The following is a 15885-nucleotide window of genomic DNA, read 5'->3' on the forward strand; positions in this document are numbered from 1 at the left end:
CTTTTAACATAAGGCTAAAAAAAGATGGAGGTTGGTCAGTTCAGTTTGCTGGAACGCTGGTTTGTGATGCAGAGTGATGCCAGTACCTTGCATTTAATTTTTACACTGAGAACCCCTTGCCTGAGGTGTGGTGTCAAGTCCCAACTGATATCTCAATAAGAGATATCTCGTTCAAGAGCTATCTCTTGTTCTTCTAAACTCCACATTGACTCAAGGCCCAACGTGCTTGATTTTTTTCCTCAGGAAACAACCCTTTCTTCCTAGAAATCAATCAGATGCACTGCCTGCATTTCCCCCACTATTAGCAGATTCCACCTATTTGCTGTGCCTGCGAGCTAACTTGGGGATCCATGCACAAATATACTTTGATTCCTTTGTACCGTGACATTGTGTGATTTAAATATGGAATAGTTATACCAGAATGATATGCTATATCACCAATCGGGTAAAACCAGTGTCCACGTTGTTGCAGGAAGCATCGAAGTCTGTGCAGAGTTGGAGGAAGAGAAGGTTCAGCGCCTCTGGTTGTCACTGACTGATGGCAGGGAGTGCTAAGAGCTGGGTTGCTCCCTTCCACTATTTGTGTATTTCCAACTATTACTTTTGTGATGTGTGTGACATGACAGTGTGTGTCAACTCATGCTGTTATGATTAATGAATGCATCCGTTTAGATAATGCCCTGCTTTGCTGTGGTGCCAAAAAAAGTCAATTTCACATATCCTATATGATACTCAATCTAGCAATGTTGATCCCACATAATTAATTCACATCCCATTGCAAACTTGATTTTATTAACTGCTTGCTTTTTACAGTCAAAACTTGAATCCATAAAAGCAGACCTCTAATCCGAAATATTACAACTGTTTGTAGTTGAGATGCCAACTTGTAATGCATCTTTGCTAGCATAGATACGACCCATTTATCCAAACTTCAATTTATGCCAGTTAGCCAATTTTCTAACGTCGCTGTTATTGCCCCCAGTATCTTAAGATTTTACATGGCACCTTTATTTCATGTCCCTTGGAAATGCACATACACTACATTATTCCCCATTTTGCTTTTGTTTCTTTTGAAGTGCTGTCTGAAGGAGAGTTGACACTATTTTCTGAATTTCTTGCAACTATGTCCTTTAAAGATAAATTTCAACATGTTGCTGACTGACCCCACTACCATGCACATTTTTTCCCTCCCCACCCTTATCTGCCTTCCGGAGGGACCACTCTCTTTGCGACTCCCTTGTCCGCTCCCCACTCCCCACGAGCCTCACCACCCCTGGCACTTTTCTCTGCAACCGCAGGAAGTGCTACGCCTCCCCCATCAACCCCCATACCAGGCCCAAGAAAACCTTCCACATTAAACAGATGTTCACCTGCACATCCACTAATGTGGTGTATTGTAACAGCTGTTCCTGATGTGGCCTCCTCGACATTGTGGAAACCAAGCGGAGGTTGGTTGCAAACCACTTCAACTTACCTTCCCACTACTTAGACGACATGTCCATCCTGGGCCTCCAGTGCCACAACAATGTCACCTGAAGGCTGCAGGAACAGCACCTCATATTTTGCTTGGGAACCCTGCAGCCCAATGGTCACAATGCGGACTTCACAAGTTTCAAAATCTCCCCACCCCTGACCTCATCTCAAAACCAGCCCAGCTCGTCCTCATCTCCTGGACCTGTCCGTCTTCTCTCTCCCATCTGCTCCTTTTATCCAACATCCATCCACCTCCCCCCGCCCCTCTCTTTATTTCAGAGTCCCCTTCCCCTCCCCCATTTCTGAAGAAGGATCCAGACCTGAAATGTCAGCTTTTCTGCTCCTCTGATGCTGCCTGGCCTACTGTGTTCATCCAGCTCTACACCTTGTTATCTCTGATTCTCCAGCATCGGCAGTTCCTACTATCTCTAAATTACTGTCAGTTGTGTCCTCCTAATGAGAGAGCAGCTTTATGATCTGGTAAGACTTTGGTAACCTTGCCTTGAATAAAAGCTAACAGAAACCATGGTTGAAAACTGCAGAGACTACACTTTAAATGGTTGTTGTGTTCAGGGCAGATTTCACTCAGATGTGAGTGCTACAATGGGTTGAAAGAATCTTTATAAAATTCAGCCTGCTGTGAAAGGGTCCCAAGTTTTCTTTTTAAAGATCTAGTCCTGGAATGCCCTCAGTGTCTCTGATTCTGGCTCACTGTTCATATTTAGTAGTTCAGTCTCTTGTTCTGTGACCCAAGTTTATTGGGAATCTTGAGAATGCTTCTGTGTCTAAATTACTGGCACAATTTCAGATTTAATCAGTCAGCTAGCTTCAGCTGACGTTCTAAACACCAATCTTTCTTGCATGTGTTGAGCCTTAATTGAAGCAGAGGCAGAAGAACTGAATTCTAGAATTGAGTTAGTAGTGACTACTCTCGACACTTAAGGCCACATTTGAGAGTTTGGATTCGAGGAGCCCTAGCAAAACTGGAGCAAATAGAAATTGGGAAAACATTGTGCTGTTGAGACACATACCCAGGACAAAAGAAAACAGTGGTGGTAGTTGTTGGGCTGTCATCTCAGCACCAGGATATCCCTGCAGGTATTCCTCCCTAGATATTTTTAATCAACCTATACAAATATATTATGACCGACCTCTGGAGGAGGTGGGACTTGAGCCTGAACCTCCTGACCCACAAGCGGGGATGCTGCCACTTGCACCAAAGTCCCTCAGTGTAGCATCTTAAGACCACCCATCTTCAGCTGCTTCAACGGTGGTCTTCTTCCGTCCACCCCACCATCATAAGGTCAGAAATGGGACGTGTGCTGATTGGTGCTGATCATTGCACATTCATAACTCCTCAGCTATTGAAGTAATTCATGTCCACATGCAACGAGACTTCGACAACATCCAGTTTACACTCGCAAGTGGCAAGTTAAAATTGTGCCACACAATTACCAGGTAGTGACCATTAAAGAATTTTATCGACAGCATTATCATTTCTGAATCCCCTACCAAACTTTTGTGAACTCCCTTTGACCAGAAATTAAATTGGACTTGTCATACAAGTACTATGACTACAGCAGCAGACCAGAGGCTAGGAATTGCGCAGTGAGTAACTCAACGTATGACTGGTGCCTTGTATACAGTTTGGACAGGTTGGAAGTGTGATGGAATACTTCTCACCTGCTTGGGTGAGTGCAGCTTTGACAGCCTTCAAAAAGCTCAATATAATCCAGGACAAAGTGCATCTACACACGTGCACTCTGATGCTTAGTAGCAGCAGTGTGTACCATTACAATATTTCATCAAGACTGATCAGACAGCATTTTCTGAACCCATAGCCTCCATCACTTAGAAGGCAAGGGCAACAGATATGTGGAACATCACATCTGCAGGTTCCTCTTCAAAGCATCTACACCCCTGATTTGGTAATATATTGCCGTTGGTTAATTGTTGAGTTTAAAATCCTTGAACTGCCTCTAAAATGGCATTGTAGATCTTTTATTGCAGTCTGTTTGGTTTTAGTTCAAGAAGACTCTATAAAACTTTGGTTAGACCGCACTTGGAATACTGTGTCCAGTTCTGGGCGCCCTATTATAGGAAAGATGTGGATGCTTTGGAGAGGGTTCAGAGGAGGTTTACCAGGATGCTGCCTGGACTGGAGGGCTTATCTTATGAAGAGAGGTTGACTGAGCTCGGTCTCTTTTCATTGGAGAAAAGGAGGAGGAGAGGGGACCTAATTGAGGTATACAAGATAATGAGAGGCATAAATAGAGTTGATAGCCAGAAACTATTTCCCAGGGCAGAAAAGGCTAACACGAGGGGTCATAGTTTTAAGCTGGTTGGAGGAAAGTATAGAGGGGATGTCAGAGGCAGGTTCTTTACACAGAGTAGTGAGAGCATGGAATGCGTTGCCAGCAGCAGTTGAGGAAGCAAGGTCATTGGGGTCATTTAACAGACTGCTGGACATGCATATGGTCACAGAAATTTGAGGGTGCATACATGAGGATCAATGGTTGGCACAACATTGTGGGCTGAAGGGCCTGTTCTGTGCTGTACTGTTCTATGTTCTAAGACAGCTCATTATCCCCTCCTTCTCGAGGGCAAATAGGAATGGGTAATAGCCCAGCCAGTGACATCCAACCTCCTGAATGATTTCTGCTTAGAAAAGGATACACTTCCCTGACCCCTGGCCTGACCCAGCTTCCCTGGCCAATTTCAGCTGCATTGAACTATCTTTACTTTCCAGGGCTGGCTATTAACTCTTACCTTTTCCAAGGCCACAGAACCACCAATCCCTAGGACTTCTGATTCCCAACTGCCTGTAGTCTTCTAGTAGTAGCACATGCTGAGTGAAGCTTACCTCTGTGTCAGCATCTCGGCATAAAACACAAATGGGTCAGTTCGCTCATGTGGGTGGGCTGGTTTGTAATGCAGGGAGTCAAGTGCACGTGTTCAATTCCTATCCTAGCTGAAGTTACCATGAAGCTACTGCCTCCTCAATCTCGTTCCTTACCTGAGGCATGGTGCCCCTTGGGTTAAACTCACGATGATCATGTCTGTCCAGTGAGAAAGTAGCTGTATGATCCTGTAGGAATCTAGTGACTTTACCTGTTAAAACACATTGAACCGTCAGCTATTCACTGCAACACCAGCCCAGTTGATCTCCAGAGGATACATAAAAATGAATGAGGTAGCTTCTGTTTTGATTGTTTCCTGTAAGTTGAGCAGCACCCCCACCCCCCGCACTTCATCTCCCTATCCCTCTGCTTATCTAGATTAGAAGAAAGTAGCTTTCTGAAATTTGGCTGTCTGTTGAACCTAAAGTAAAGGCTACTAGTTCACATCTGAGGTATACATGTGTGCAAGTAATTTAGGTTGACAAACAACGTAGGTATTTTTGAGATAATAAAGTGTGGAGCTGGATGAACACAACAGGCCATGCAGCATCTTAGGAGCACGAAAGCTGACATTTCAGGCCTAGACCCTTTTGAAAGGTATTTCTGAAATGTGTACATAAAAGATAAGCATTGCTTTCAATACCAAATTCAGACAGGAGGGATTAAATCCTTGTTGGGGACTGCATTCATAGGATTAAATACTATTAAATTCTAATATTTTTAAGAATAACTAGTGGTTTGAGTTTTAACACAGTGTGGAGTTAGAGGAACACAGCAGGCCAGGCAGTATCAGAAGAGCAGGAAAGCTGACGTTTTGGGTTGCCAAGTCAGGGTGGTAGATGCTTTGAAGAGGAACCTGCAGGTGTGGTATTCCACGTATCTGTTGCCGTTGCCTTCTGTGTGCTGGTGGTCATGTGTTTGGAAAGCACTGTCTGAGCAGTCTTGATGAAATTCTGAAGAAGGGTCCTGACCCAAAATGTCAGCTTTCCTGCTCCTTTGCTGCCTGGGCTGCTGCGTTTCTCCAGCTCCACGCTGTATTATCTCTGACTCTAGCATCGGCAGTTCTTACTGTCTTGAGGTTTTGAGTTTTGTCTGTTAATGCACAAATTTAAGAATAGAACTAGCTTTTCAATTAGGGTCATTAATATGTACGCACCCCCCCCCCCCCCCCCCCCCCCAAACCAAACCTCCACCTCCCACCCTGCCAAAAGCAGTGGAGGCTAGTCTGAATTTGTTCAAGGACAAATTAATGGCCATTTCATAGACAAGGGAGTTGATAGAGGCAAATAAAATTGAGACCACAATCTTGTTGAATGACAGACCAGGCTCCAGTTGAATAGAATATATGCCTGCTCCCAAGTCATGTGTGCAATGCCCTCAAGTATTTGATCAGTGTTCCTTTGCACACAAGTGCAAAGAGAGTGCATACTTCTTCTGAGTCAGAATTTCTTGGTACAAGTCTAATTCTGACAAGTTGAGCAGACAAACTCAGCTGAATAGTATGTGCAAATGTTTTGGATGCAGAATAATGAGGCATGTTTGTTTCTTCAAGTGGAAAGCAAAGATGTCATGGACTGTTCCAACTGGAGTCTGTTTTTCACAAACTGTCCAGCATTCCTCCTTTAGCTAATGCTGTCAAAGCACATTCTAGTTGTTCAGTTTACTGTTCATGGATTGTGTGTCCCATGTTAACTACTGTACTTGCATAATGATGACTGATGATTTGGGATATTCTGTAGGACAAGTGGATTTTTATTTTCTTTTGCTCCTTTACAGCTTCCTCCAGAATTAACTATAATGAAGTGTCTGTTTAATATGTACAGATTAATGTTTAATGAATCATTAAGAAAGGAAGAGGGAGATCCCATGAATTGCAGCTTACATATAACCAGTACACCCTAATTCTTTTTTACTGTGCAGGGACATCTGAGGTCCATGTGCGGCATTAACTTCCAAAACCAGGAATTGACATGTAGGCATGCTAGTGAGTTTTTGAGAAGATTTGTAGCTCGGGTTGAGGTTCTGGATGTGAGTTTGCTCGCTGAGCTGGAAGATAAATAGAAAGCGGGATATAACACCAGCGCTTCATCGGAGGCTCACTGATGATGTTACCTAGAATGGTGACGAAACGTCTGAAAACTAACCTTCCAGCTCAGCGAGCAAACTCATATCCATGTAGGCTGCTGATTGGTGTACATGGAATATCAAAGTGGCTGCACAACAGGGCAACTTCAATACATCTTTATTGACCCCTACATTAAGTACATCAAGCCAAGCAGAAAATAATTCATACAGATTCTGTAATTTGCAGAGTGATTTATTTCTAAAACACAGTCTCTTGGAAAAATGCTGGCAATCAGTGCACCAAAACAAACATAGAATATTACAGTGCAGTACAGGCCCTTTAGCCCTTGACGTTGCATTAACCTGTGAAACCAATCTGAAGCTCATCTAACCTACACTATTCCATTATCATCCATATGTTTATCCAATGACCATTTAAATGCCCTTAAAGTTGGCGAGTCTATTACCGTTGTAGGCAGGGCATTCCATCTCCTTACTACTCTGAGTAAAGAACCTACCTTTGACATCTGTCCTATATCTATCACCCCTCAATTTAAAGCTATGTCCTCTCATGCTAGCCATCACCATCCGAGGAAAAAGGCTCTCACTGTCCACCCTATCCTATCCTCTGATCATCTTGTATGTCTCTAGTAGATCACCTCTAACCACCTTCTCTCCAATGAAAACAGCCTCAAGTCCCTCAGTCTTTCTTCATAAGACCTTCCCTCCATACCAGGCAACATCCTAGTAAATCTCCTCTGCACCCTTTCCAGTGCTTCCACGTCCTTCCTATAATGCGGCGACCAGAACTGTATGCAATACTCCAAGTGCGGCCACACCAGAGTTTTGTACGGCTGCAACATGACCTCATGGCTCTGAAACTCAATCTCTCTGCCAATAAATCCCAACACACTGTATGTGTTCCTAACAAACTTATCAACCTGGGTGGCAACTTTCAGGGATCTGTGCACATGGACACAGAGATCTGTCTGCTCATCCACACTACCAAGAATCTTACCATTAGCCCAGTACTCTGTATTCCTGTTACTCTTTCCAAAGTGAATCACCTCATACTCTTCTGCATTAAACTTTGTTTGCCATCTCTCAGCCTAGCTCTGCAGCCTATCTATGTCCCTCTGTAACCTGCATCATCCTTCTGCACTATCCACAACTCCACCGAATTTAGTGTCATCTGCAAAATTTACTAACCCATCCTTCCACACCCTCATCCAGGTCATTTATAAAAATGACAAACAGCAGTGGCCCCAAAACAGATCCTTGTGGTACACCGCTAGAAACTGAACTCCAGGATGAACATTTCATATCAACCACCTTCTGTAGTCTTCTAAATAGCCAATTTCTGATCCAAACCGCTAAATCGCCCTCAATCCCATGCCTCCATGGGGAACCTCCTCATACGCTTCACTGAAATCCATATACACCACATCAACTGCTTTACCCTCTTCTGCCTGTTTGGTCACCTTCTCAAAGAACTCAATAAGGTTTGTGAGGCACCACCTACCCTTCACAAAACCGTGTTGACTATCCCTAATCAAATCATTCCTTCTAGATGATTATAAATTCTATCTCTTATAATCCTTTCTAACACTTTACCCATAACTGAAGTAAGACTCACTGATCTATAATTACCAGCGTTGTCTCTACGCCCCTTCTTGAACAAGGGGACAACATTAGCTATCCTTTAGTCTTCTGGCTCTATTCCTGTAGAGAATGATGACATAAAGATCAAAGTCAAAGGCTCTGCCACCTCCTCCCTAGCTTCCTAGAGAATCTTAGGATAAATCTCATCCATCCCAGGGGACTTGCTGTTTTTGCATTTTCCAGAATTGCTAACACCACCTTGTTGTGAACCTCAATCTCACCTAGTCTAACAGCCTGTATCTCAGTGTTGTTGAGGAGAATACTGTCTTTTTCCTGTGTGAATGTTGATGAAAAATATTCATTTAGTGCCTCTCCTATCTCCTCAGACTCCATGCACAACTTCCCACTTCTGTCCTTGACTGGCCCTAATCTTACTCTGGTCATTCTTTTGTTCCTGACATACCTATAGAAAGCTTTAGTGTTTTCCTTGATCCTACCTGCCAAATACTTCTCATGTCCCCTCCTGGCTCCTCTCAGCTCTCTCTTTAGGTCCTTCCTGGCTAACTTGTAACTCTCAAGCACCCTAACTGAGAGTTCACGCCTCATCTTTACGTAAGCCTCCTTCTTCCTCTTGACAAGAGAGATTCAATTTCTTCAGTAAACCACAGTTCCCTTGCTCGACCACGTTCTCCCTGCCTGTCAGGTACATACTTACCAAGACACGCAGTAGCTGTCCCTTGAACAAGCTGCACATTTCAATTGTGTCCAGTCCCTGCAGTTTCCTCCCCCATCCTATGCATTCTAAATCTTGGCTAATTGCCTTTCTCCCAGCTATCACTCTTGCCCTGTGCTGGAAAAGCTCAGCAGGTTGAGTAGTGTCTGTGAAGAGAAGTCAGAGTTAACATTTCAGGTCCAGTGACCCTTCCTCAAAATCCAGACCCAAATCGTTAACTCTGATTTCAGTTCACAGATACTGCCAGACCTGCTGAGCATCTTCAGCAGCTTCAGTTCTTTGTTCCTGATTTACGGCTCTTGCAGTTCTTTTGGCTTTTATTTGGCAATAAGGTTAGCGTCTTTTTTTAAAGAAAAGAGTGCTTATAATTAAAGATTGTATGCCTAGTTATAAATAATAGAAATGAATTTGAGGCGATTTCATGTGTATTGTTTTCTCTTCATCTTGTGCTTGGTTTGGAATGCATTCTTTTCTTCATTTCCCTTTCATTCTCTTGCTGTACAACTTGCACTGATGGTAACATAATTAAGATCACAGACTTGCCCCAAAATAAGCTTCAGGTATTTGTTGCATTTTAAAGATCCCTTTTAGACATCTAGCTAATCTGAAAAGTGATCAGTTTTCTTAAATGCAAGAGTTGACGTAGTTTAGCAGCTCTGATGTTCTGAAAATGACAGTTCTGTTGTTTCATAATCAAACATGATTTTTTGTACGTTATTTTCAGGGTCCACATATCGCTTCAGTGACATTGGCTGCTTATGAATGTAACTCTGTGAATTTCCCGGAACCTCCATACCCAGATAAAATAATCTGTCCAGATGAGAAGTTGGAAGAGACAATCTCACTATGGGCCATTATTTCCAAAGTCAGACTGGAGGCCTGCATGTGGGTAAGACTCCCATCATCTAATTTACTTGTCAATTTTATTGGTGTCTTGCCTCAGTGTGTAATATTAAGATACACTTTTCCTTAAAGCAGTGTATGACTGGGATAGGAGATTGGGGTGCAGGATTGGGCTAAAAGATTGGATTAGGGATTATGAAATTTGGGCCGATGGCATTGGGGATGACAGATTGGGGTAGGGGTATATGAAGTGTGGAATTCGAATTGGGGAATTGTATAGGGGATAGTAGTTTGGAAGTAGACTTATGAAAACAGGTAGAGAATGGAAATAATTCAATATGCTTTTGATCACCCTCATCCAGGTCTTCTGTAGCTCAGGAGGCTGTTCAGGTCCAGAGTATTGGAGGGGATCCAGAATAGCATAGGGAGGAATTTCTGCAGGACAGAGGTAGCTAACCTTTTGGGAGTGGGTACTTTTAACTTTGCCTCCCCCTGCAAAGACAGAAAATGTGTCAGTGAGCAAATTTCAGAATGCCTCAGAATGAAGTGATAACCCATTAGAACAGAAATGAGAGGAATTTCTTCAGCCAGAGGCTAGTGGAACTCATTGCCACAGAAGGCTGTGGAAGCCAAATAATTTAATATATTTAAAACAGTGATAGTTAGGTTCTTGGTTAGTATTGTATTGTAGGCAGGAGAATAGAAGCGAAAAACACATCAGTTGAATGGCTGAGCATACTGGATGGGTTGAATTGCCTAATTCTGCTTCTGTATCATATGGGCAATGTTGTGACAACCATGAATGTCTTTAAACAAAATAATTCAAAGGCAATAAGTTGGTTATTTAAATGAGTAATTGATAGAAATAACCTTTTCAATAAGTGCCAAGTAGTACAGCTTAATAATAAGACCAAGTTGATTTTGGTTAAGAAGCCACGCTGGTGAGAAAAAAGATCAGCTCCAACTTACAATCACTGGGAAAAGGGATGGTGACTGGGGCTGAGCTAAGGGGTTAAGTTTAGTGCTGATCTTGGGTTGTCTCCTGTGGAGCCACTCCAAGCAGTCTTTAGCGTAATTCAAAGGAAAATGGTGGTCAGAAGTGAGTTGACTCTCAGCCTGCAGTTTCCTCCTTTCTCAGCCTGCTTTCTTCCATTGACTCAGTCTAGACTTAGTGCTGACTTGGGAAAGCAGCCAACATAACCAAAGATCCCTCCTGCCCTTGGTTGTACTCTCCTTCACCCCCCCCCCATCGGGCAGAAGGTACAAAAGTTTGCAAACATACTAACAGATTGAAGAACAGCTTCTTCCCCACTAATCGGACTCGTGAATGGACCTCTCAAATACTTAGAGTTGATCTTTCTCTGCACCTTCTTTGTTGTTGTACCATTATATTCTGCATTCTGTTCTGTAACCCTGCTGTACCTATGCAGGAATGATTTGCCTGGTTAATGTGCAATACAGTACTTTTCACTGTTGGTATGTCACAATAATAAATCAAATCAGATCTCCTTTCCTTCTCCCACACTTTCATTCCTTTACCTCTTTCTGTCTCATCCCTGTTAATTCTCACTCTCTGCTGTATATCCCTTGCAGCTTGCAACCTCCTGCCTGACCCCTCTAAACTGTCTGTCTTATTTTTCCCCTTTTAAATCTAAGGAAATACATAATGGGGCTTGGCGCTCCAGAGTTTCCACCAGAATGACTTTTGCATGGAAATGAAAGTGGCCATGTTTTTCTTTCTGGAGAAACTTAAATACTTTTTGGTAAAAGGCGATTTTAACAAAAATGAAAGAATGCGTGGTGGGAGCAACGAGGTGGCCAGACTGTCATCTCTGTCGTCTTCATACCACTCACTGTCATGGTCTAATTTGCAGTTCCTTCCGCCGCCTGACACTCATTGCATTCTCCTCGTGGTGCAATCATCTCCTTCGCCTCCTTGCCCCAAGTCAAAGTCTCCCTGAAAGCTGCCTAGTTGCAGACCTGGCCAGATTACTCGCCTTCACAGCTCCATGTCTCTGGCTGCTTGCTGCTCCTCGAATGACAGAAAAGTTCTCCGTCACGTTTGCTGCTGATAGGCTCCTCAGTAATTCCTGCAAAAGCAGAGAAGCAAAAGAAAGGTCCTGTGATTTGACGAGCAGCTCCATGTAAAATCCATCACTAATACTTGTGTTTGAAACTTCACCTTCAAATTAAAAAGAAAATTCTAAAAACAAACTTTATATCATTTCTTTTCCTGGTCAATGCCTTTATACATGCGAAGCTATGTGTTGGTGAGACCACGTTTGGAACTGCGTACAGTTCTGGTCACCCTTCTATAGGAAGGATGTTGTTTAACTTGAGAGGGTGCAGAAAATATTTACAAGGATGTTGCTGGGAGTGGAAGGTTCAATCTCGAGGGAGAGGCTGACGAGGCCGGGGCATTTTTTTCCCCTGAAGTTTTGGAAACTGAGTGGTAAACTTGTAGATGTCTATAAAATCACGAGGCATGGATAGGGTGAATAGCCAAGATAATTTTTCCCCCGATGGGGAAGTCCAATACTGGAGAACATAATTTTTCCCTCTCACTTTAAACTTTAAAAAGGACCTGGAGGGTAATTTTTCAGACGGCGGTGTGTGTATGGAATGAGCTGCCAGAGGAAATGGTGGAGGTGGATACAATTACAACATTTAAAAGGCATCCAGATTGGTATATGAATAGGAAGGGGTTGAAAGGGATCTGGACTAAATGCTGGCAAATGGGGCTCGGTCGGATTGGGATGACTGACACAGATGAATTGGACCGAAGAGTCTGTTTCTATACTGTATGACTGTGACTCAGTAACTATAAATTCATCTACTTTTCAAACAGAAAATAAATTGTACGAAATGCTCATGGAGGGTGCTGTAGTTTGGGCAACATCTCATATATGAGACAGAAGCGGAAGATGGAGTATGGAATTGGATAGGGAGAAGAGTGTCAAAAGGCTATGAGAAAATCTAGGATCGTGAGGAAAACGTTTGGAAAGCCTTTTCAAAGACCTAAGTATTTGCGATGGGCTGAGTGGTCTCCTGTGATGTATGATTTAACATTTAATTAGAGAGTTGAAGGTCTGCTGGGAATCTTTGACACATTGCGTTTGTTTCTAGGTTTTCTCACTTCATATGCTATTTGATCTCGGCTAATGTCATGCTCGAGCTGCAAGTACAATTCTGTACCCTGTACAAAGCATGAAAGATTGGCCAGACTCCTGCCTTGTTGTACAGCAAACTCTACTAGAAAAATCTGCATGTGTAAAGCTCTTGAAAACGATATCAAATTGGTTCTGTGGTAATGCATATTTGACAATACTGTCTCTCTAAATTCGAATACAAAGAATGACCATTTGGGTGAGTTACTCTTTTAAAAAAAAGACTTGGAATGAGAGAAAAAAACTGAGACAAAAGAAAGTAGGGTTGTGGAGAGGTGGGAAATACTGTTAGTTCATTGGTTGTGAATTGCATCTTGACCAATAGCAAGTGTCCATTACAATAAGTGAACATTCTTTGCGTGTGAATTTAAATGGTGGGTATTGGCAGGCTATTTAACCATGCTGGCTGCTACAACTAAGGCTATTCCTGTCTGCATGCTTCCCTTAACCAAGGAATGTTTGAACTTTGAAAGTGCTAGAAATATGCAGAAAGAGTCAGTTTTGAAGAGGGGTCATTTTTAACTCAAAATATTAACTCTTTCTTTCCTCAAATGCTGCCAGGTTTGCTAATTATTTCCAGCACTTTGTTTTTATTACAGATTCTCAGCATATACAATATTTTGCTTTAATATAAAAGCATAAACTCTAGTTGAAGTTTAGTTTTCTTTTCTTGGACGTCAATGAGATTAAAACCACCAGCCCTACTAAGATTGGTTAACTCTGCATAGGACATGGATCAAGTTTGGATCTAACTTTTTTCCATGTAGTTCAGGTTGGATGAGATGTTGTCCATTTTATGCCTGTTTTACTTTATGCATTGAAAAGGTAGTGATCATCATTCAAGGATGAGCAGGGGATGACCTGTAGTGTTCTGAGCAACATTCTTCTTTAAACAAACACGATCTAAAACGGATTTAGTTAAGACTAGCCTTTTTATTTATCCTTTCATAGGATGTGGGTGTAACTGGCGAGTTCAGCATTAATTCCCCATCCCTAACTGCCAGTGTGAAGATGATGCTGTTCCCATAAAATTGCTGCCCTTGTTCTTCCAGTTGGTAGTGGTTGTGGACTTGGACGGAGCTGTTGAGGGAGTCATGGAGAGTTTTTTTTGATGCATTGTGTCAATGGTATACATTGTAGCAACCATGCAGCTTTTGGTGGAGGAAGTGAATATTTAAGGTTTTGGCTGGGTTGTCAATCAAGTGGGTTACTTTGTCTTTTGGTGTTCAGTTTTTTTGACTGTATTTTGAGCTGCTCTCGTCCATGCAAGTGGAGAGAATCATGCTGTCACAATTGTAACTGTAGGAGTCACTTACCACTTATCAGCCCAAGCCTGAATTTTGTCTATGTTCTGTCAATTTCTTGTTGCATCTTGGCACAGATTGAATGAATGAACAATTTTTATTGTCTCTCATATCTAGAAAGATATACTGAAAAGTGTTTGGTTGCCAAAATCTGGTACCATTTTGAGTTGCCAAACGAGTAAAAAGAAATTACTTAAATACAGCCCATTCTCTTGGGCCTCAAATTTGGCTCCTGTGCTTCTGTCAGGTGTTCTGGCCCTCCCAGGTGTCCCCGCTCCAAGTACAGCAGCAATGACACTGATGCCCCAGGAGGCCATGCCAACATCTGCTAAGAGTCCTTGCTCCAGGTCAATCGCAGCAAGGAATCCCTCTCTCTAGGCACCACCTCTGCCAAGAAACTTGGCTCCACGTCCACTGCCATCAGGAGTCCCCACTCCAAGCACTGTCACTGCTGCTCGGAGACCTGATGCATGCCACAGCTGCTGCCACACCATCATCGCTCCAGACTCCAGATGAAGAAAGAGCAAAAAAAAGTCAAAATAGAAAAAGGAAAGAAAAGCATGCTGCTGGCTTGGAGCAGATGGATTCAGGAACCCAAACACTACATGTCATTGCCAACGCTGCCATCTTGAAAAATGTCTGCTTCAGTATCTAAAAAGTTTGGAATAGATCATTACAGAATCCTACAGTGTAGAAGCAGGCCAATAGACTCATCAACTCCCATGCTGACCCTCCGAAGAGCATCTTAGCCAGACCCAGCCCTCTACCTTATCCCCATAACCTATTCAAAAATCCTTACTTTGGGCTCACTCAGGATCATGCAATTTCAGCCTTTTTCCACACGTTGACAAAATGACTAAATACCAGAGTTGTGATAAGAATGGCTATTCATGTCAAGATAACATCTGATCAAGGAGCAGAAGCAAACTGAAGTTGTGATAATCAGAAGTGAATTCTGACGTTGTACCCAGCAGATAGGAAGACCATTGTTATTGAAGGGTAACCATCTCATCTGCAGACATTCATTCAGGGGTTACTCAGGTTAAGACTGATGGGTTCGTGATAATGGCTTGATGTGTGTAGATGAGAGTGTTTGTGAAACTTCCTTGTCTGATTCACTGTTTAATTGTCTTCTACCATTGACAAGTTGGTGTGGAAGGACTGCAGAGCTTTAATCAGCTAATTTGTGTGATTAAGAGAGTGGGGAGGCGATGGTCTATTGGTATTGTCACTGGACTGTTAATTCAGAGACCTAGGTAATGTTTTGGGGATGCAGGTTCAAATCCTGTCATGGCAGATAATGAAATTTTGAATTTCAAAAAGAAATCTGGAATTAAGAGCCTAATGACCATGAAACTATTTGAATTGTCAAGAAAAGCCCATCTGATTCACTAATGTCCTTTCGGAAGGAAGTTGCCACCCTTGCCTGGTCTGGTCTCCATGTGACTCCACACCCACAGCAATGTGATTGATTCTTAACTGCCCTCTAGGCAATTAGGCATGGGCAATAAATGCTGGCCCAGTTGATGATGCCCCCATCCTGTGAATAAATAAAGGAAAAATAATTAGCTCTGTGTATTGTTAGGACCTACTGTGAAAGTGTGCTGATTCTCTAACCTCAGTACAACTGGCATTTTCACAAAATTTAATGACTTTATCAAAGTTCCTAATTTACCTATAAAGGTTAACAGAAGACATATTCTGGGTTTCTGGACTTAACAAGGACTGCTAATTATTGCAAATAGATATAATCTAATCACAAGTAATCAGCTATGATTCATCAATAAATACCTCTACTA

The 15885-nt window shown here is 42.5% G+C and overlaps 1 protein-coding gene across 8 annotated transcripts in view; it reads left to right on the plus strand.

Annotated features, from left to right (window-relative positions):
* vmp1 (vacuole membrane protein 1) overlaps positions 1-15885 on the plus strand; it is a 163163-nt gene that overhangs the window by 68555 nt on the left and 78723 nt on the right. For all 8 annotated transcript variants that reach the window (XM_048556798.2, XM_048556807.2, XM_048556800.2 and 5 more), the window contains one exon: positions 9497-9661. In XM_048556798.2, coding sequence (XP_048412755.1) covers positions 9497-9661 — 165 coding nt within the window. The remainder of the gene's footprint in view (positions 1-9496; positions 9662-15885) is intronic.

Source organism: Stegostoma tigrinum, chromosome 27, assembly GCF_030684315.1.
Source record: "Stegostoma tigrinum isolate sSteTig4 chromosome 27, sSteTig4.hap1, whole genome shotgun sequence".
Lineage (NCBI taxonomy): Eukaryota > Metazoa > Chordata > Chondrichthyes > Orectolobiformes > Stegostomatidae > Stegostoma > Stegostoma tigrinum.